Here is a 23,786-nt window from a genome sequence, read left to right on the forward strand (position 1 = left end):
ATCAGAATTCTGCTATAAGTTGAGCCCGTCTATGGTCACTTCAGTATCCACAAACCAAAGAATATGAGAGAGCATGTGACAGAGTGGCAACATAGGAGTGAAACCAATAGACAGGGACAGAGCATTGCCACCCTATACCAGAAAGGGCCTGAACAAGGGCCTCAGGAATCATTTTATTAAAAGCTGCACATACTCATGAGATTTTAGTATGAGGTTTAGTGTTTATTTTAAAGAATCCTTTTTATGCTCATGACAGGAATCTGGAGAATCAGTTTTAAATTTCACTCCTCTATGTGGTTTGTCACAGCTGTGCAGATTTAAAATAAAAAAGGAGCATCCACAATGGGGCCCAATGATTCCATGCAGTGCTATGTTTAAAAGTTGCTGTCATGAAGTTGCAAAAAAGCGTTAATTGCCTTAATAAAGAAAGAAGCAGCCGACTGTGAGAAATCCAATTCCTATGTATGCTTCTGTGGAAACTCTAACGGTACAACCTTTGGTGTGCAGATAATAAGGCAATTTAATTTGCAGTGTGGATATCTCTTCCCAATAAATTACATGGAAATTACATGTCCCTAAAAAAAAAAAAAAAACTGCTTGAGTGTTTACACTTGTTGCTGGCATACCGTTGGCACTACCACTGTATACACCAGGCAAGGAAAAGGTAATTAATTTACAAAAATGTCAGTTCATGTTTACTTTATCTAGAAAGCGGGCTCTACAAGTCAATTTCCTTTCTTTCAGTCCTGCTCACTCCTTTCTTTCCATTCTGCTACCTGATATGTTTGTGAGCCCTACAATCCTGGCCAAAATAGCAGGTATGTCTTCCATGCTGTTCCCTTCAAGTGGGACAATGACAGGGACAGACAAACTTGGCCAAAGTGTTGGCCAAAGCCATAAGGGTGTTACTGAAAAAAATGGGTCTTTTTTATAATGGTTCTCAAATTACTGGCTGTCCCCAAAAAAACTACTGGTTTTGCATTATATACAACCCCCTCACCTTGAGTGTAATATAGCCGCTATACTCCACTGAACCTCATCACATTTGGGAATGGTGGTGCGGATGTCTTAGGCCTTTCAGTGGCAGTGCCGCGCATTGACGTAATGCATTCAAACCGTGCAAACATGCAATACTTTTTAATGGCACACAAAACAGTGCCCTTCATGCAATGGCTGACTGAGCATGGTGTTATCTCATATGTCACATGGCTGAGGGTGGGAGGGCACACAGAAGACCCAGCAGCAGCCATGTGGGCTGCCAGTGCTGTACAGAGCTGATGTGCAGGACTTTTCTAGTGTTCGTTTCCAGCAGCATTCATATTTGCTGGCCAGCCATTGCCACTGTTGCTTCAGTGCTATATCATATTACAGCACTAAAGCTGACAGGGAGTCCGTGAGTTGGGGAAAAGAAAGTGGAAGTTGGTGCTCACACAGAGTGCAGAAACTCCAGGAAGTTGCTGGATCCAAACATAATACAGTATATGGACCTCAAAACATTAAACACATTTTTTAAAGAATCTTTGTTGCATACTGGAACTGGTATATACTATTCTCTACTACTACAAGGGTTTAAAATTAAAAGTGAAATCTGGTGCAAGAGTCTATTTTTGGGGTTTTGTTTTGGATTTTTGGTTTAGAAACCATATTTCAAACATTTTTGCATTATTGTCTCATATCCATTTGTCTTAGGATCCGTATGAAACATGGTTATTTTACAAGTTTTTATACAGCGACGTCAATTTACGCAGTACTTTACATAGTGCACATTCAAATCAATCCCTGCCCTCAAGGAGCTTACAATCTAAGGTGCCGCAGTCTCTTTAAAGCATTACCACAGAGATAATTTACATCATGGTAAATCCACATGTTCTACAAACAAGGAGACAGGATTTGTGTACAAATTCTGAATATAAATTAAAATTATTTAAATAGTTTCTACAAACATCCACGTACAATATTCCACTATATGTATTAAATATGCATATACCACCATAACTGTAAAAAAACAATATCACACATTGTAGGAAAAAATGGACATGATGGCATGGACTCAACAGACAAACCAAATTAATCTAATTTGAAAGATAAACACGCATATTTTCACAGCAATAACCTCCACCATAAATCTACCCATATTGCAATAGAAATAACTGCACCGAAATCAAAATTGCATGACACAGGATTATCCCCCAGGTTCGTCACATCACGTTCCCATTTACCACATATGTCAGAAGGCAATTTGTCCGCATTACCACTCCTCATAAAAGGTATAACACTCCTATGGATTTATTCCTTGATTATAGCAAGGTAGCACAAGCACAATATGGACACAGAAATGCAGATGTCAAGAGCATTAAATAATGACATCGAGATTGCCATCATTTCACCTCCGCTTGATATTTTAATCTTAATGACATTTCCATTTCCTTCTCAACAGTGCTGGAAGCTTTAATCACTTCTTATGACACAATATTTCCTTAGGTGAAATAAAACACACATTGTTCTTTAACTCCTGTTGACATAATTAGCATTTGTTAAGATGTTTGATTTGTTTATGGTACAGTACTCTTTATCAGCCGAGCTGTGGAAATAAAGCAGACTATAGGCATGAGATGAACAGATGGCTGGAGTGGGTGATGATCACAAGTCTGTGGTTGCCCCGGTGGGTAAAGTTGGAAGGGACTGCTGACTGGGGTTAAGATTGATTGGAAAGATTAAAAACCCCTGTCCAATCACCATATTTTTTATGGAGATAAGATGCCGCCAGGAGCATTATCCTCAATGCTTCTTCCTCTTCTCTCCACTCACTTTAACATGCACATTCAGCAATCTGGTCATTCCTGATTTAGTATTTTTCTACATATATGGTGATGTGTGCTCGGTAAGGTGTTAAATATTTGGCACACTTCCTACCACACTGTCTTTCTCTCCTGGGCTTATGCCCAAGGATGATGTGCTAATGACTTGCCTGGAGCTTTTCCTGTGCTAAGGTTGCAGTCTCCACTCCAAAATTCCTGAAAGCAGAGTAACTGGCCTTGTGGAAGCACCTTTGACTGTCCCCCGCTAGGAGGATGTGGTAAGTGACTGGCTGAGGGAAAACATACCACAAGATAGATAGAGGGCTTGATAGCCTTTGAAGAGGATCAGAGCCTAGACTGGTGATTGAGACCATCCTATTATATTCTATTATTTTCTTCACCTCCTTTCCATATCTGATACAAGTTAATATACTGGTTTAAGTTTATTGTAACCAAATTGACTGGTGACACTTTTATAGGACAAACTGCAGAAGCACCACACTTAATGTTAAATGCACCTGAGGCCTTACTGCCATGTATGTTTGCATGGGACATTTGTAATAAGCTGTTAGCTATCTCAGGCCCAATTCTGATTGAAGTTGGCACTATAGTGCTACACTTGTTTAGGGAAAGGCGGGCCATAGACATACTTGGACCGGATAGTACATGCGAGATTGACTGTCTTTTAGATCTTTAGCCAGCTTAAAAAAACAAGGAATACTTGATTGCTAAGTACTATTCCACATTTTTATTCTGCAGATGCAAGTAAGAGTGTTGTATGCATACTACGATATAATTCCAATTTCTGCTTTTATTTCACTACAATAAAATATGAACCCCCCCCCAACCACAGGCGATAGAAGGAATAGAAGCTGTTTGGATCATATCTTTGAATTCTAAGGGCCACAAGGGGTTGTGTACATGGGTGTTGTTTTCCTGATTTTGAAACACAAGTCAAACATACAGTAGGTGAGTAGATTACTATACACTTCTATGTTGCAGTGTAGATGACAATTCTGAGGCTGCATTTTAGGTTTTGTTGGATGCAGCCTAAGTCCTACTTGAGATCATTGTGCATGTGCTTTACAGTCAAAGCAGGTCAAACGCACTATTTTGCGTTCAGACGCTTTTGAGTGCAAAAACCTTCTTTTGACAACATTATCCATGTACTACTAATGAGGACTTTTCTTTATATTATGATTTTTCTGATAAGTTACTGTAATTGACATTGATATTGTGTTTAACTTTAAGTGGCAATATTATGGGGCTATGATTTCAAGAAGTGGAGGAACTCACATATTTAGAGAGATGAACTATCATGGCCACCTTTTCCTTCAGAAAAGGTGAAAAGGATCTACCTGGTCATTTTGTTCCTAAAACCTCCAGACGATACCCTGCCTGCATAGAGTAGACTCACCCCTACATCTGTTGCTAAGTGACCATTGTAAGTGGCACATGAGTACCTACACACCTTTGTGGTAGATCCATAATTATAACACAAAACCATTTTTGTTTTTAGGTAAGAGCTCTACTCTAAAGCCTAATTAGACTTTCAGTTTAAACAAGCAAAATACATTCCAGGTACATCAAAAGAAAAAGTTTACTAAAGTCTTAGTTAATTTTTCTTAAAAAGTAGAAAATAATGTCCCCTGATACTGTAGAGCATGCACTTTGCAGATTGGAGAGCTCTTGCTCTGACTCAGCAGGGGGTATGTCACACCTCAGCAGAGAGACCACTGCTTCAACACCGAGAGCAAGAGTCCTTCTTTACAGCATGCTGGCAGGGACAGTCTTTTCTACTCAAGCTTTGTATGTTTCCTGTAGAAAACAAAATGTAGGACTTTGCACACCTTTAGTTGTCATGCACCTAATATGTATTTAGCAGATTTAAGATGACAGTTCATTTAGATGTTAATTGCTCAGTCCATTCAATATTTCAGTCGCGTGCGCTCAAACTGCAAGTTTCTGATATGTACTGGGGACTCCAGCAGTAAGATCTCTCTGACAATGCTCCTGGCTCTGTTCCTGTAAACCTTAGAGATCTAAGTGTTGCCACTCCTTTTTCTTTTCCTTCACATACAATGCAAAAGAGTTAAAGTATGTAGCAATCCCATGCCATGGCATCAACGGGGTAGAAATGCGTAAAAACGCAAGCACAATGATCTACCAGAGTCCCTAACAGGTACATGAAATTGTTATTCAATATCTGCCCTAAACAGAAATATCAATTCTGAGGAAACTGGGCAGTTAATGCTTTTACAATAAGGAACCACATTAACCCAGATTAGTCCCATGGCTTTCCTTTGTAGACCTTTACTGCTATCCAAAGACTCTTAAAAACAATAATCCCCACATCTATGCATGCAGCCTTTTCATGCATGTAATGTGCCCTGTATAAGTATTCTGTGCTGGCCCTCTACACTCATTGCCATTCCATGCACACCCAACTACTGTACATTCAGCACTGACATACTGAGAGAGACAGGTAGGGGTGATTATTTTAGCATAATGCATGATTTCATATGCTACTATGTGACAATCTGATAACCTTGAATTTTACATTTATCTTCAAATAAAACAAAATGAACTATGTTCTATAAATGAGTCGCACAATCTCACAATCTGCAACATACTTTATGGAAGCAATGTTTTATGATAATATCACTTCATATATAAATCATAAGATTGTATTGTCTAGGCCCCCCCCAGTTTATCACATTTCACTGGTAGATACCTGATACATGGGAGGTTACAGAGCTGATAGCGCAGTGACATGAATTCTTTGTGTCAATGTAAGTTTTCCTGAGTTTTATATAAAATAAAGACATATACAGTATAAATGCCTACACAGCATACCTGACAGTCAGCATACCGTAACATTGAATAAGTCTTTAGTGAAACTTTAGTTGATGAGAGGAATGCAAGAGAAAAATAGCAACGGCAATGTAACGTGTAAACTAGTAATTACACGAGAGTTATCCAGATGTGTCTTGCATAATTATAGTCCAACTCCTATAGAAAATAATTTTTTTAGTGTTGGATACAGCAGTAACTTCAGTCATGTTTTAGATATTGTGTCCTCATTAAAGAGATTGCATTATAGTTCCTGTTGTGACACCCATCATCTGAACAGGAACAGAGGAGAAAACTCAGTGGAGACAGAGATACTGATAAAAACCTGATGGAGGTTTTAATCATTTAAAGCTCGGCTAGTAAAAGGGTGTCCCCGGTAAGAGGTGTTACATGACTTCCTGTTTTCCTGATACCAGTGAAATGGACAGGACATTAAGGGAAATGTCAGCAATAAAAACACAATAGAGTTCCTAATCTTTACCACTATATCAAAATGTAAAAAAAAAATATGTTTGGGTGGAGTTGCGCATTTACTGATTTATTTTTCCACAGGAACAGATGCCATTGAACCACTCACCTCAGTCCCTGCCTCCGGTCTAATGTCACTACCGCAGTCACACAAAGAAACATATAAAAGGGCCATTTTGGCAGAAAGCAGCCTAATATGCCTGCTGGCTTTCCGAATGTGGAAAGGTAATGCAACACCATAGGAGAGTGCAAATACAAGTAGAGAAAACAACATGTAGATGCGTTTTCTGGGAACTGAACCCAAGACCCAAGCACTGCAAGGTACCACCATGAGGCTTAAATAATTTTAATCCCACCCTGACTGTGACTACTGTAAGCAGGAATACTCATCAATTTCTTTGTTTGAAGGTAGTGCACGTAGTTTTGTTTGCATGCACAGCAAAAGGTCCAGTTTTCTTTTTCTGCCAAACAGTTTTAGTAGGTTTATATATTTATTTGGTTGTTATATCTATTTTATGTCGTATAGATATTTAAAGCAAACTCATAGAATGTTTGAAGATGTTAAACTGTCCCTCTAGACTCTAAAACAGGCACTAACATGTGCCAGTACATTGTTTCAGTTTATTATCAGAGTGCCATGCAAATCTATCTAATGTCTATCTATCTATCTATCTATCTATCTATCTATCTATCTATCTATCTATCTATCTATCTATCTATCTATCTATCTATCTATCACTGTGTATCTATATATGTATGTATAGCTGTATGCATAATATACATTTTTTTTTGCAAAATTATGAACAGATTACTTTACACATTCAAAAATGTCAATTTTAGAACTTGAGGTGACACATCATAGAAGACACCTAATAAGAGGAAATATTTTTTTCCAGCAGAAGGTAAAATATAGGAAGGTAAGATATTTAAAGCAAACCTATAGAATGTTTGAAGATGTTAAACTGTCCCTCCAGACTCTAAAGTAGGCACTAACATGTGACAGAGTGCCATGCTAATCTATATAAAGTTTATCTATCAATTAAATGTCTGTCTATGTGTATGTATAGCTGTATGCATAAAATACATTGTTAACAGATTATTTTATGCATTCAATAACGTTCTTTTCTATATTTTGAGGTAAAACATAATAGAAGAAGATACATAATAAGAGGAATTCTTTTTTTCCAGCATAAGGCAAAATATGACATCTGCTGGTTAAAATGTTTATTGGCCTTTATTGAATATAGGATATTCTAGGAACAAAGATAAGCAGGCACACACATTTTTATATTTCCTGCAGTCCCTTACCTCCCAATAAAGTCATCTCTCTTGCCTGCATCTTTATCCCATACTGTGATGTCTATTACGCCTCCATGTTCCTCGTAGAGATGCATGGTAAACTGCTCCCTCCATTGAGGGTTCAGGGTCTTTGGAAGAGTCTAAAAAGACACAATCAATAATTAATAAAGATTTTATATATTCCACATAAGAAGGAATTGTTTTATTAACTGTTGTCAATACAGTGTGGATATATTGATTATACTAAACAAGAATGTGAAAATGATCACCTTGTGCCAAACTGGACTTTTGCCACCTGTGTATTCAGAGGTAATGGGGAGTCCCTTCTGTCTGTCGGAAATCTGACCTCATTGGTGAGATAGGTACTCACCGTGTTTCCCCGAAAATAAGACACTGTCTTATATATTTTTTTTCCCCCAAAAAAATCACACTAGGTCTTATTTTCGGGGGATGTATTAATTAAGAAGATGGAGAAGAAGGGGAGTGAAAAAATACTGTCACACACAGTGTCACAGTACCTGCAGGCTGCAGCTGTCCTGGAGCTCTCCTCTCAAAAGCCGTCCAGGGAGCCACCTCTCTTGTCGCACAAACCTCCAGTCAGAAGTTCCCTCAGTGACTGAGGCTCAGTCACCTCACCTGACCTCACTCCAACCCCACTGGCCATGCCGGGCTGTGCCGCTGCCTGCTGGGAAATTCAATTTTCTGCCTGGCGGTAGCAAAAGCCGAGGCAGTCAGGTGTGCGGACTGGCAGCATGCGGGAGCTGCGGACCGGCGGTCAGTCCCCGCCGTGTTTGCATGAACGTTACTCTCGGACCCCTGGCTGGCTGCTTGGATGCAGCAATACATGTGAGTCCCCTATCACCAAACTAGGTCTTATTTTCGGGGTATGTCTTATATTACAGGAATCTCTAAAGATAGTGCTAGGTCTTACTTTCAGGGTAGGTCTTATTTTCGGGGAAACACGGTACTACAGCAGTACTAAAAATAACATCATCAATCTCTCCACTGCACTGTCTTGATATTTGGTCATAAGGTGCATTTAAAGCATAGCATAACATAGCAAATTAACTAACTAACCCAGCTTGCCTCCACTCCACTACAAATTGTGCATGGTTTACAAACCTGTAGTAATTTATTGTAGCAGTCTAGCCATTTTTAATAAGATATCAGTGGTCTACTGTATTATTGTTATTTTATTATTATAGCTTCTTGTATTATTGCTGGTCTTTTGAAACATCTGCATGGTCTTTTTGTAAATATTTGCATTCTCACTAATGTTGTCTTGTAATTGGTCTCTTGTAACATGTTGGAAGTCTTTAACAGTTGATTATAATAGGCATGCAAATAGGGGCATCTTTCATTTTTTGACATAACCATTATGAATAAACCACCTGTGTTAAAACATGTGCTAGATCCACTTTGCAGTGCAACATTGCAACAGTATTCTCTGTTTCAGCATTGCATTTGGCTGTGGGAGTGATAATGTGGGGGCAAAGGGCTGTTATTCTGTTGATTGGTATATAATGCCTAAAAAGGTCTACCACTTTTTAACCACAACCAATAAAAATGTACCTACATTTTGCTCACACTCATGTACCCAGGTACATACTTTAGGCCCACACATCTTATATCTGACTTAGTCCTCTCATTCTCTTAAACCCCAGAGTGCAGAGACTATTAAAAAAAATTTATGCATTTCTAAAATAATGAAAATTAAAAATAACATGAAAAACAGTTACCTTGCTTTTGTATTTTTGATGTCCTAGTCGGAATTTTACATAAGGGTCACTTAGTCCATTAGCATCCATGGCTTTGAGATCTTGCCCCTCAATAAGTGTGATGCTCACAACTCCTCTCCAAAAGTGGGATTTTCGGTGCAGCTCTGGTATTCTTAAACTCTGGGTCTGAAACTAAATAACATGATATAAAAATTAACTACCTTTTGATGTAACTGATTTTTCTATTTTAGTAACATCCCAAATGTACTTAGAATAACATGAATTCTTGGAGTTTATTTTGTTGAGTTGGTGAGACTTTTCAAACACTTATCTGTAATACATTCTGAACAGTTTAGTATATGAACAGACTGTGAACCTGCGTGTTACAGGGAGTGAGCTGGAAAATGAAGGTTAAACTCACTCGATCCTCTGTGCTATTTGGTTCTTAGATTGGTCCCTTCCACCTCGCTCCCCCTTCGCTGCAGCGGTCTAAGGTCTCTGAGTTATCATGTTTAATACACCGTGTGTAGCACGTGAGGAAGCAAAGGCACATGCCATTGCTACAGCATAGGAGTAAAGGGGGAGGAGGGAGCGCTATGACAGCCGGGTGGCTTGGAGGATTTTGTAAGTATAACTTTTTTTTTTAACCTAGACAAAAACACGCAGTTAACCCTTACAGTGCGTGGGTGCCCGGCTGCAAGGGTTAATAAAATTTGTGCCCGAGTTCTGCTTTAATTTTACCTGCTGCATATTATACAGATTAATAGAAGGAGGCTTTTTTTTAAACCCTTCTAAATATGTACCACAATTCATTTTATGTTTCTAATTACAATCACAGGCAAGGTTTCACCACCAGTAAAGAGGCACAGAAAATGAAGGCCCTGTTTTTATAAATTGGTTCCTTGAAGGTGTGGAGCATTTAAAATAGTTATGCTTGATGCAGCTTTTATGCGATTTCCAGAAAAATGGAAAACAACGCGTATAAAATGCATGTAGGATGTACAAGGAACCTACAATACACAGCAACCACGTAATACAAAAAGTATAGATGTGAAAAGAGCCATTGACCATCTTTTATTCTGATGCAGCTGAATGTAAAGTAGCGACAAACAAAATATGTTACATCCTTCTGCTTCTGTTTCCTCTCCATTGTATACTTCTGCCTAGAGATAGAGCTGCACAAATGTGAAAGCCAGTAGTGACAGTAGAAGTAGCATTCCTATAACAGTGAAGAAATATCACATATTCTACTTAAGAAATAACTTATTGTTAGTGGGCTCATATGGGGAAGAGTAGTTTATCTGAGCAAAAGCACTCTATCTCATGTGGTTTATGCAAGTTACATTGCATAAGTTTCACAGCATCAAGCTGATTTCAAATAATATGTACTTCAGAAAAAGACAGGTCCTCTTCAACACTTTGCCTTCAGAAACTGTATTGATAGTGACAGATGTTCCTGGAACTATCAACCACAAGGCATATGAGTCGCAGGGCAGTCGACTCCTCCGTAGAGAGTTAGAGGGTTGGTAGTAAAAGCTGCTGTTACTTTTGTTATACACTGTATTTCAATTTAAAAAAAGTTAACAAAAGAACACACAGTGAGATACAAGCCACAAAAATTAGATGTGAGCTTGATGAATAAAACATTGGAAAAATACCCAGCTCTATTTATGTGTATTGACTAAATACAGTAAACCTCTTGAGCAAGTGTAAGTGTATTTTTCTGCCTTTTTTACATTTAAGTAGTTGTTCTTTATTCAAAACATATTGCTTTAATAAAAAAAAAACTTAAGGATTTCCGAGTCATTGTCGAAGAAGCAGAGCAGATTTCACAATGCATAATTTCCATACTGCAGATACTGGAAAAAACGTAATCCAGTAATGTAATTTAAAAAATTTCACAAAATATCCTGATGTCTCTTTACAGTTATAGTGAACCTAAACCAGAAAAGTTAAGATTTGCTATGTTACAAGGAACATCTAGAAGTTTTAATTGTGTCTAAGAAATGCCCTTAAATGTTGCTTTTGTCTGGAATTCCTTCTGAAAAATGGCAGTGCACTTCCCTGTATATGAGGGTGCCTCATAGACATGTCTGCAGTGTGAGATCTCAGGCACTGCTGGCTCTGACTGCTAGTTTTGGACGATTTAGAGTAAGATTTGGTGTGGTCACTTATGTACTGTTCACTGTTCTCCTTGCTGGAGGCTTTGACATGAGAAAGCAAAGCCCTGCCTCTACCAAGATGGCCATCTCCACACAGAGACACAGTGCAGAACAATACACGGTAAGTCAGTAATGGGGAAAGATTAGTTGCATGGAGACTACAGGCAATACAAGTGACTAGTCATTTGCCTTTTCTCTGCCATTTGGGCACAGCTTCCTGAGTTCAGTTCCTCTTCAAGAGTTACGTATACATGAATAGGTATCAATCTTTTTTTGTTTAGGGTATGTGTACACTACATATCTCAGTGCAGTCATTGTGCAACTAAATGAGGCTGATATACTAAAGGCTTTTTTGAGAATACCAACACAATAAACTGTGCAAAGATTCACTTAAGTTATCCAATCATTTTCATCTGCACATGATGGGTTAAGTTAAGTGAATATTCACACAACTAATTGTGTGAAAATTGTCAAATCCTTCAGTAAATTAACCTCAAAGTGTTTACTAACAAGAGATTGAATTTGTACAGATCACCATATATCCAGTTAAATGGACTAGACACCATGTTCCCACTACCATGTCAGATTTGTAAATATCTGAATTTTCATATTAAGAAAGCAGGTTGAGCAGAACATCTTTAAAGCGTTTCTAAACCCTCCGGGGTTTTTTTTGCCTATATCTACTGCTAGCAGAGTTTTTTAATAATTTAAGGTAAGTGCTAACATTAACATTAGGGGGAGGGAAATGTTTTTTTGACTTTAATGTCACTTTAATAAGAGAAGAGTCGAAGTACAATGATGAATAGATTGTGTATTTCTGTTACACAGATAACTAAATGCTGCACAATGTAAAGTGAATAATACACATATATAAATGTCACGTAGTCACAGTATTAGACTTTGAATGACCACCAATATATTCCCGATTTCACTGTAATAATTATTAAACATTTTCACCAAATACACTCATCAAAACCAACTGAAATAGAAGAGATTCAAGTCAGCAATAATGAGAAAGTATATGTATTATCAGTATGCCTAGTATAGTAGATCATAGTAACCAATGAGATTTTAGTTTAAATTAGTAAGATCAATGAATACATTGTAATCAATATCTAAGGGTTACTGTGCTTCATTCTTAGTCTTGAATATCTGAAACCATTTACATCTGCTTTTCTTACTAATATCAAATATCATATTTTTTTTGTAAAAGGAAATGTATTACAAGAGAAATGTGTGGGCTTCCATTGCTGACATTTGCTTCTGAGAATGCTAGCTGCTGTGTTAATGTCTTTGTGTGATGAGATTAGATGGGGGACGGTGACAGGAAATCTTGAAAGGCCTGGCTTTAACATTGGCTATTCCAGTGGGGAGAAAAGGAAGAGTCTTTGAAGTTAGTAATGTCATATAATTAATGCAAGGTTTTAGAATGCTGCCCACTGTGGCATTGAGTCATCTGATTAGTTATATACATTTTTTTGTCACCGGCTACTGCCTGGTGATATGTAGACATCAAGGGGTGTATTTATAAGCATTTGCAGAGCTGTTCACTTTGAAAATGTCTGTGTTGTAGACTCGCACCACATTATGGCCATTAAAGGGAGCAGAGAAGCATGGTAGCTTCATATGTTCCTTGGCGCCATAAAGTGGTGCTTATGTGGTGTGAATCTACAATACAGACATTCACTGAGTGAACAGCTCTGTGAATGTTTTATAAATACACCCCTTGATGTCTACACACCACCAGGCAGTAGCCGGTAACAAAACATGTATATACAGTAACTACTTAGACGACTAAGGGGTCTATTCAAGAAGCTCCTGCTCCCAGCCGCCAAGGAGAGAAACACTGCTGTGTCCTTTTTTCTTTATTCTGAAACGATCGATGTCAGAATAGAGAAAAAAAAAAAGATTTGTTCCCATTGAAAAGCATTGGCTATTTCAATTTGCAATAGCCAAACTGCCCTCTGGTCTGACAACCCAAGGTTGTGAGGAAATATCAGATACAGCAGGTAAGCAATAACTATGAATTTGGGAATTAAATTACTGGAATATAATGAGATCCTTACCCTAATGACTATTGTGTATAATGCCCGAGTGGTCGATCACAGGAGGCCATAGAACAGCATACATCAATCATAAATTTAAAATGGATATAAATATTAAGGTATTGTGTACCAATGTTTAATTGAATCATAGCCCAATTCTCATATGAAATGTGTTTGTTAAGTTTTGGTTATTGTATTTTAGAGAAGTATATGGTATATAGTATATTTGTTCCTATATCTGCCCCTGCAGCCACCCACCGGGGTCATGGGTTTGCAGCATTCACTATATTTACATTTTTGATAGCAAAAAGTAACCAATCTTGTGAAACTTCCATATTTGTGTAAATTATATGTATATTTATTTGTATTTTTTTGTATTCTTTCATATTTGCTGTACTTACTGTGATGATGCTTTAAATCACCCCTGTCTTCCTGATGAAGCTGGATTACTAGCGGTTGTTTACATCTTTTTTGCCCTTCTAAATATGTAATTATTATGTTTACTATACAGGATTTATATAGTGCAAACAGTTTGTGCAACGCTTTACAAAATGGAAGGCGACAGTACAGTTACAATACAACAGCTTACAATCTATTAGGAAGGTCAAGTGATACCAAAGTTAATAACTGTATGGGATGAGTTTAGAAGTTAAGTTGAGTTGAGATGAGTTAGGAAGAAGTAAAGGCCAGTTATTATACAGGTGGGATAGGCTTCCCTATGGAGATGGGTTTTCAAGGATCGCCTTAAGGTATGATATGCTAAAAGTGGCAAGCAGAGGTACTTTTGGAAAGTCTGAAACTTTGGAGTTAGATTCTGTTGCATCTTACTAACTTTTAAGATTTTAACCTCATTATAAGCTTTTATCAAATTGTGCATAATAAAATGTCATGATTTTTTATTTATCTGAGTTAAACTTTGGTTTGGCACCATGAAAGTCCCATTTGTTAAAATAGTTTCCCATTGCATCACCCATCAGTCTGATAGAATATGCTTTATATTAGACCAAGTATAGAGATAAAGAATTTTGACATTTGACTATTAACTGCACAAGGAGGCCAACAATAGCAGTTCACATATTCCTCTTATCATAGGTGTACTTTCCCTTGTGTGTATTCTTTTGACAGATGAACATGTGCAGCTTCTTGATGCAGTGCAGACGTAAGGAAGAACTTGTTGGGTTCAGGTTAGAGGGTACTAAAATGGCTTTCATCTTCAATTTGTAATGGTTTTGTCTATATAATGGGCTTTAGTAAGAGATATATTATCTGTTTATGCATATGAATGCAGCTGGAGTCTGAGAGAAATTGAACTTGATGAATATTCTATTTCTTGTAATAAACTAGCGAACTATATGATAGATGTGTGTAAATACACGTCCAATATAGTCATAGATAGATAACAATTTTTTTCTATAAATCTCTTTTCTTGGTTAAAGCACACGGTATCTTGGAATACGACTTGTCACAAAAGCCATAGTTAGATACGTGTAAAAGAGTTGTGTTACAAGCATTTTGCCTCATTATACAATATTTCTATAGCAAATCTGGTTTCTTATTTCAGTCCAGTGCAGACAATGATATCTGAACTCCCTACTCCATCCTCTTAAAACATGAACTGTTGTAGATGCACACAAATTGTCTTTCACGTTCTAATCATTTGTCTTCCCATTGCGTTTTGTTTAGGAAGCATCTTTGAAAAAGTGAAATGGTCCTGAGGCATTCCTCATTAGGAAATGTAAGTTATCTTGAAAGGTCAATAATGCAGCTCAGTATAACTCGCAACTGGAAATGAGAGTCCTATCAGGAAGAAAACTAGAGCTTTTAACAGCGGAAATGTGCTTTCTCTTTGCTAAATTTATTTCTGTAACAATACAAGTGAGATCAGTCACCCATATAACCATTTCTCCACTGATCACAATTGCTTTTCAGACTTAGCTTTGCTCCAAGCCCTGCAAAAGCCAATAGCATGTACAAATGGAACTTGATTACGTTAGGAAAATAGCAACTTCAGGATCCTGTCTAAGAGACACAACCGAACAAAAGTTTGCAGTCTTATGACCCTATGCATCCAAAAATGATGCCGTGTTTCCTGGGCTCCGCTGCTCCCTCCTACAGGCCCAGGACCGGCTTGCCAGATGTTGGCGGGAAGCTGGGGAGGAGAGCGGCAAACATCCCTTCGCCGATCCCCTCCCCGTACTATGGGACCAGGAGCGACGTGTATTGCATCACTTCCGGTCCCTGGGCTGTCAGTGCTGGGCTCCTGAAGCCCAGCAAATGAGCTATTGAAGTGCGATCTGCACTTCAATAGCTTATGTCAAGTGTAAAGGTGATACTAGGGGTCTTTTGTACCCCCAGCATCACATTAAAAGTACCTGTCACTGCCATTATGCTATCACACGGGGGGGATTTTAAGCCCCCCTATGTGATAGCAATTAAAGTAGAGTTAAAAAAATTTTTTACAAATAATATTAAATCAATTAAATGTAAAAATAGTAAAAACATTTTTTTAAAGTCCCCCGCCCCTGCGAGCAGGCGCATTGTCACGTAAATATGCGTCGGGTGCGCCTACGTATGAAAATGCCAATTGCGTTACACATGTTGGGTATTCCTACCATATTTCAGTAAAATATTCATAACTCTAATAATGGCATGTGGACAAGATGGGGGAGAGTCCTATGATAACCTGGGTAGGCTGCAAATGAGTGGGGCTTAATGTGGAACTCCAGCCCAAACTGTATTTTGTTTTGGATATAGTGCAGGGGTAGGCAAACCCTGGTCCTCCAGCTGTGGTGAAACTACAAATCCCATCATACAAATGCATCCGCATGCCTGTAGCTGTCAGAGTCTTGCAATGCCTGATGGAGGGCCGGAGTTTGCCTACCTCTGATATAGTGTGTAAGGATTAGAATGTCAGTCAGGTTTTTGCTGCTCTGTCCTGATTGGGGACACTCACACGCACATTCTGGACTTGTGACCGCTGTTACCTGGAGAGACTGTGAGAGGGAATCTAAAATTTTGCAGCTGTAATTGAAACAGGAGTAGAGGTGAAATCTTGGAGTGAGGACCCCCGTTGTGGCGACAACTCTCAAAGGTGCAATTTATTTCCCCCTTGGCTGGAGTTGAGTTTGACTTTTTTTTTTGCCACATTTGAAATATACAGAAAAATCTTTATAAACGAGTAAAGCAAACATACTGCATACCCTACGGGAAACTGGCATGGTGTGTACCCTACAAGACACCCTACCCTGTTCCTTTACATTATTTTCTCTGCAAAGTGTCAGGTCCCCTTTCAGCAAGAAAAAAGCGGAGAAATATATTCTTTTCAATGTGTTTATATTGCACTGACGTGCTGCATATAGTCTCTTCACTAGAGTCACTGCATTTTTCAAGCTTTCAATGCTTGTTCATGTATTGTTAGAAAACGGTCTATATTTAAAGGATGTCATCTCTTCTATTGAGTCTTGGATTATTAAGTGTATAAATAACTTTTTATCCAAACGCATTAACTTTCAGAAATGATCATGTTCTTCCTTTCGCCTGCTATGGCAGGAAGATATATGGTTTCAGAATTATAACACATTTGTTACAGACATTTGCTGCAGTATAAACCAGAGCTGAGCGGCAATTACTTTTTCACTGTCCAGAAGCCTGCTATTTATCCTTCTCATTTCAGCAGTAAATACTGTCTTATATTATGAGAGTGTCACCAGAAATAAGTTCTCAACAGACACAAGCCATTAGTGGCACTGATACATGGACACAATGAGAAAGGACAAGACAGTCTTAGTTCTCTGCAGTGCATGCTAAAATTAACTCTCCTGCAGCAATATCATCCCATAATGACCACAACAAAATCATCCCGTTAAATTGTCCTTACATAACGACACAATATCATTACTTGCAAAGGAATCATTTGGCTTTTCCTTTAAGGAGCTGAATGTCTCAATAGCGATGAACATTTTTAGAATGAAAATGAGTAATGCTGTAGATTTTTATTTATATTAAGGGAAAAAAATCCAAGAATGAATTCAGGTAAAGGAACTACAAATAACATTGAGAAGTATATATGTGAAAATGGACTAATCTCTCCATAAATAGGCCCAGCTGACAATGGGCTGATTTATAAAAGCTGGGGAAAAGTAAACCAGAATTAAAGTGGAGGTGTTGGCGCTAGTAACGCTTTAGATTTCACCTTCCAGTTTATGAAAAATTAAAGCACATCTCCGGATAACATTTTAGATAACCCTTGCAATGGGGCTACCCAGGGCAGGATTTCACACAAGGCCACCGAGGCCCGGCCTCAGGGCAGCAGGGAGCAGAGGGGCATCAGGGGTGTGGGATCTCCCGAAGCCCGGGACATGCAGTTCCGAGCACCGGGCGGATAGTAAATGTAGAGTGGGGAAGCCGCTCGTTCGCTTACAAGTCATCTTTGCGATGTTGCCGAGATCACTCGTATGCAGCATGCAGGTCCGTCCTCCCCCCAACGCCCCCACCGCCATGTACCTCTCTTTGGAGACCTTCAGGATGAAGAGCGGAGAGCAGAGCGGAGAACGTCCGTTCTCTGCTCTGCTCCGTGTAAACAGTGAGAGGGGAGAGCTGGAATTGCAGCCTTCCCTCTCAGCTGTCACAGGAGTTCCAGCACAGTACTGTGCTAGTACTCCGGTATTGGAGGTGACAGGTTCAATAAAGAGAACCTGTCACCTCCAAATGCTATCACACAGGGGCTTGTTAGCACCAGTGTTATAGCAGTGTTATAGCAATAAAAAGAAAATAAATAAAAACATTGATATAAAAATAATTAAACAAATACAAAATGTCTAGGTAAGAAAATAACAAGGTTATACCCGATCCTTCGAGCAGCTTGCCGTTAGACTGGTCCATGGAGCCCCTCTCCCCCTCTGTTGCACTGATCTAAGGTCCTGTAACTCATAACGTCCAATACACAGTGTATAGGACGTGAAGATGCTGAGGGACATTCCATCATTGCAGAGTAGGAGGAGACAGGCAGGAGGAAGCATTATCCCAGCTGGCCAGCTCAGAGGATCGGTTGAGTATATCTTTGTTATTTTCCTCCCTACACCAAAATGAGCACTTAACCTTTGCAATGTGAGAGTAGCCCCACTGCAGGGGCAAATAAGAGCAGAAGATGAGAATGTTCTTGCCCACAGTAAGGGCATCTAAAGCCATGCACAACAATGTAATACACTGGAGCTTACCAAAACTTAGATGCGGTGGCTTCATTAGATTTCTCTTTCATGGTTTCTTCCCTTTATTTTTACATGGTGATCCTACTAGCAACACACTTTTCACCACACCTTTTCTAGGTAGACAATGCTCACTGTACTGTATCTATGGAGGAGCACCATTATCACTTGGCAGCCTAGGCACTCCAGCTCTGCTGAAACTACAAATCCCATCATGTCTGTGGCTGTCAGAGTCTTTCAATGCCCCATGGGACTTGTAGTTTCACAGCAGCTGGGATGCTGAGGTTGCCTAAAACTATCTTGGCTGCACACTTCTGTTTGGACTACAGAACACTCCCCTCTCTTCATCTCCATAATGAAGGTCTTCTGTAGTCCACAGAACTACAGAAGTAGTGCAGGGCTCACTACAGAACAGTCCAACCTCACAAGACTTAAGTCAGGGAAAGCCAGGCTCCACTCTTTCCTTATTCATTCATAAAAACATTACACAAGAGCTAATTTGAGACCTCTGGTCCGTTTCACACACACTGGCGTTTGCCATAGAGTCACACATTAAGACTAAATTTTGGTGTGTATGAAACGCGTCAAGCCTCTCAATTAATCTCTTGTATTGTTCTTTTTCGAAAGAGTTTGGACATAGCTGGTGTGCGGTCATCTAATTTTCCTGCATAATGGCGGTCAGCGAATGAGCCGGACACCTTACTTTAAAGTGACTATCATGACGCAGAGAAAAGCACTGACACCATTGCGACAGTGATGCTATCTGCATCACAGTCAGAGAAAATCTGAAGAAGACTGCCTGTCAAGTATCAAGACTGAAGACATTAGAAACGTGTAAGCATAAAAAAAGCAATAGTAATAATAATAATAACAATAATACAGCAGGTAGAAGGGGGGAGGCAATAGGGAGCAGCAGGGTGGCATGCCGGGTTGGCATTTAGAGTGACAGAATCACTTTAAACATTGAATAAAGACTGCAATGACCCGCGTTCTCATTTGCTCTAGGCAGTATAACAAAAGTCATGTCATGATGCAATATAAGCAGCTGTAATACAATATAAGCAGGGAAGGAAGCTGGGTTAGTGCACAAAAACATGTCCCAGTTAAACCATTTATTGTGTAGTCATCAAAAGGCCAGACTCTTGCTCAATTCGCACTTAAATTCAGTTCATCAGTGGAATGTAAGTTGTTTACTATAACAATCAAACACATTATAGGACCATGATGCAATGTCACAGCAGCCATCATGGGGTGGAACTCTTTTTAAAGAAAATATTAATTTGATTGGAATGGAATATTTATAGACAAAAGTCTATTGGTTCCCTGCTATAACAGCAGCACCTTTGCTGTTTATGTCTCTGCAATTCATATAAACATGGATGCTCTGAAGGTAGAAGCATACATGTATATATGTGCTATGAGGAAAAAAGTCTGAGGCCAGATCTACTTAGGCAAACTTAGAATTGCGTTATCATGTGCTACCAATTACCTTACTTGATCGTTTCCAATTCTTCTTAATTATAGTTGTCTGCAAACAAAATAAAGTGTAATTATCTTTTTATTTCAGCATGCGACAGAGCTGCCAGAGGGACCGTCATTCTATGTAAGGCCTATTCAGAGGTCTGTATTCAGGGCATTTGAAATGAACCAAATAAGAATACCAGAAGGTTCACTCTTTCTTTACTGAGGGTACGTTCATGTGATTAGAAGCATACATTTTGGACTGTATATATCAGTCTGATCTATATTTATTAATCTAGTATTTTTTTTCCTCCTTAGTGGCATGTTTGTATACAGATATCAAGAATCACAAGCACATAAGCTTGAATAATTGAACATGAGCTATTAAATTCCAGTACAGAGAGAAATACATATTTTGAAGGAAAGTATACATTGTTTAATTTACAGTAACTTAATATATTTAAATATAAGATAATGGGAAAACACTTACAACATGTAAATGTATTTCCTGAACATTGTAAAAAAAATGCTAGGTTAAAGCTCAACTCCAGCCAAAACTGTTGTTTTTCCCTTTTGTTATTGGTTGAGTACAAGTCAGAACTGATGTAAAATTTTTATTGCCGTCTGTGTCCTTGTTAGGTATATTTTCCCTAATGTCCTATCCTGATGACACCATGACTTAAAATGAGGGAGTGCTTGAATAAACTGATGGATTGCAACTGCCCTAAGAAATCTGATCAGGTCTGGGCTGACTGAGTAGTGGCACAGGGGCTGACATAAGAGGACACTTATGGGGATGATCCACTACCATCATGATACATCACTTGGAATGTATTCTTGCCTACTATATGGGATGCAACTGAATACTCATGGATAGGCTCTCCTAACCTGTACTGCTCTGCCTTCCCCTGTCCAGGACCTCCCCTTCCTCATCCTTCTCCCCTTCATGCTGTCCTGGTTGGGCCGCTTCTCTATGATCTTTTATCCTAGTGTATATGCAATCATACTAACTACTTTCTTTGACCTGTGTTGAACATTTTGAGCTGTACCAATTACATATTTTAATATTAATGTGGTCAAGATCTTTTATATTCTGCACTCTAATGTTTTGGTTAAAGATTTATTTATGTGTGTGTTGGAAAATTAATAAAGTCTACCCGTTGAGGGAGTACAGATGTCAAAAGGACAGGAAGACACGGGGGAAAGAATAAAAAAAAACTGATGTTTTAATACCCCTCCAATATAATTGTGCATTTATCTTTGTCTCTTCCCTCATCAGAGATATATTCCATCACTTCCTGTCATTATGCTTCTCTGTTAGCGGGAGACGTAAGGGTAAACATTCGCCGGAGACACCACAAAACCCTAGCTGAGATTCTAACCCTTTCATCTGTACAAACCTAAAACATTTGGCTGGAGCTGGGCTTTAAAATGCATTTTCCTCACACTGATAATGTTTGATATCAGAAGCCTAACATAGCCCTGAATAGCCTTGTACATTCACCCTGAATATGTCTTAATAGGCCAATACTTGGCGAGACCCTCTGGCTGAACAGAAATACTGGGCATGCAATGACACTACTGTAAAAGGAACAAAAAACAAAAAAAATAACAATACACATCAACTCTGTGATATGTTCTGTAAGCAGGCAAGTGTACAAATTATACCATTCCTTCATGCACTCACAGTACAGAAATTCATACATGACGTACAGTCATTTTTTTTACAGAGAGTAAGGTAGAAAGGTAGACGATTATCTAATATAATCTAATATCCTCCCCATATGCCATCCACCCCCTCACTGGGGCTTATTCAAAAAGGAAATAACTGAGTTTGTGTTGTTCTTATACTCTAGATCAGGGGTAGGCAACATCGGCACTCCAGTTGTGGTGAAACCACATGCCTCTGCCTCTGGGAGTCATGCCTGCAATGCCTTATGAGCATTGTAGTTCCACAATAGCTGAAGTGCCAAGGATGGCTATATCTGCTCAAAACTGACTTAGAATGATAACTGCTATTTGAGTGTTTGTTTTATGTAATGTGTACAGTGTCCTGTTCCCTGCCCCTGTGATAGTCAGGCCCATGTCACACTTGTGATCCTAATGACTTGCCAGCAACAGAATTGTTAGCTAGAGCAAAGATACCACCTGCCTGTTTGTACAGCTTAACTCCCTGACCATCGAGGTGTCAATGCTGCTCCAATGCTGTCCAAGAAGATTCTGCAGCATTCTATGGGAATGACACCTCACTGGCTAGAAACAACTCTGTAGAAACAGGTGAGAGGTTTCTCAGCCCTCTCTAGTGATCATGTCACTAGCATGTTGCCGTCAGCAGCAAGATTATGGGCATGGGACTTAGTTAAAAAGCAGAATTTGACTACATGCTGCAAGAGTGGAAAGGAGCTCATTTGTATTACAGCACTGACTGCTGGGAGAATAAGGAAATATTTCATAACAGCAGAACAGAGCTTCTAGCTACTCATTTATTTCAGCAGTTAACATGTCACACAAAGTGGATAAACTAGGGGAACAGCCATTAGGAATTGCAATGAAGCAGTACAAAAGAAACCAAAACCTGTATACAAGATAGTAATACTGGCTCTGTACTGTAATGGCTATATTTATGCATGACTTTATGCATGACTTGGCCCACTTTCCCATAAGAGATTGAGCTCCTTGTTTTGGGGTTTTGTGCTGGAATTGAGGACATGTAACCAGCATTCTGTTATAAGAAGGCAATGCTGTATCTTGTGAACAAACAATATTCCTGAAATGCCAAATGTTGAAGCCATAGTGGTCAGCAAAGGCTGACTGGGAGCAAGGTTTATGTTAATAGCACCCTTAGAATCAACTAGTAAAGTACAGGGCTGCACTTTGGGCGCTTTGTCAGGATGTACACTTGATTACCGTGACTGGTCAGTTTAAAATTCTTTGCAAAATACCTAAAAGGGCTGAGCCTTGCTAGTGAAAAACACTAGTTCCATGGGATTGGATGTTATAGAAAAAGTCTAATAATTTCTCTTCACTTTTGATACCAAGGTGAGGTGCAAAAGTATGTCGTTGCACTGCTGCTTCTGGTATTTCAGCCACATAAATATCTCTGCATGTGAAGGCAAAAGAGCCAACTCAGTTCATTGACTGCTTTACAAGTTGTCAGAATTGATTGAATATTGTAATTTTATAAAATAATTTCTAGTGGCAGATAATTAAAAAATAGATCTACCCAGAAATATCAATTTTGGTTGAATGGTAAAGTTGCAGTCTGTCAGGGTTATTCACATAAAGGGTGAAGAGTTTGGAGAAGACAGGAGAAGGGAACAATCTAGGACAACATAGCTGATTTGGAAAAATTAACCAACTCAGCTCACTTTCCAAATCAGCTATGTTGTCCTAGACCTAGATTGTTCCCTTCCACTGCCTTCGCCAAACTCTTCAACCTTGTGAAGTGAATAACCTTCTGTGTGTATTATTAAGTTCCTTTGCAGGTCTGGTGAAAATACAGAGTCAGCCACCAAATTATGACATAAATTAGCAAACAAATCTTGTAAAAACAGATTTCAACTGATTCTTGGGAACACCAACATTTGCAATATTCTAGAATCCACTGAAGTTTACTCTTTTGTAGCTTTTGTTTTACATTAGTTATTGTAGAAAATAGAAAAAGGAACCCCTGAAACTACCAGTCTAGCACCCTAGCCCCTTCGCTTAGTGTCTTCATAGCCAGAAAGTTATTTGATTACCTGCTAGGTACTTGCCATACTTTTTACAGGAAAACTCC

At 38.9% G+C, this 23,786-nt stretch overlaps 1 protein-coding gene across 2 annotated transcripts in view; it reads right to left on the reverse strand.

Annotated features, from left to right (window-relative positions):
- The window catches only part of MCTP1 (multiple C2 and transmembrane domain containing 1), a 339,981-nt gene that overhangs the window by 274,858 nt on the left and 41,337 nt on the right, over positions 1 to 23,786 (reverse strand). For both annotated transcript variants that reach the window (XM_018560532.1, XM_018560531.1), the window contains exons 5-7: positions 20,037 to 20,075; positions 9,158 to 9,328; positions 7,428 to 7,558 (exon numbers count right to left, since the gene is read on the reverse strand). In XM_018560532.1, the coding sequence (XP_018416034.1) occupies positions 7,428 to 7,558; positions 9,158 to 9,328; positions 20,037 to 20,075 (341 nt within the window). The remainder of the gene's footprint in view (positions 1 to 7,427; positions 7,559 to 9,157; positions 9,329 to 20,036; positions 20,076 to 23,786) is intronic.

The sequence above is a fragment of the Nanorana parkeri genome, unplaced genomic scaffold (genome assembly GCF_000935625.1).
Source record: "Nanorana parkeri isolate BGI_ZX_2015 unplaced genomic scaffold, ASM93562v1 scaffold462, whole genome shotgun sequence".
Taxonomy (NCBI): domain Eukaryota; kingdom Metazoa; phylum Chordata; class Amphibia; order Anura; family Dicroglossidae; genus Nanorana; species Nanorana parkeri.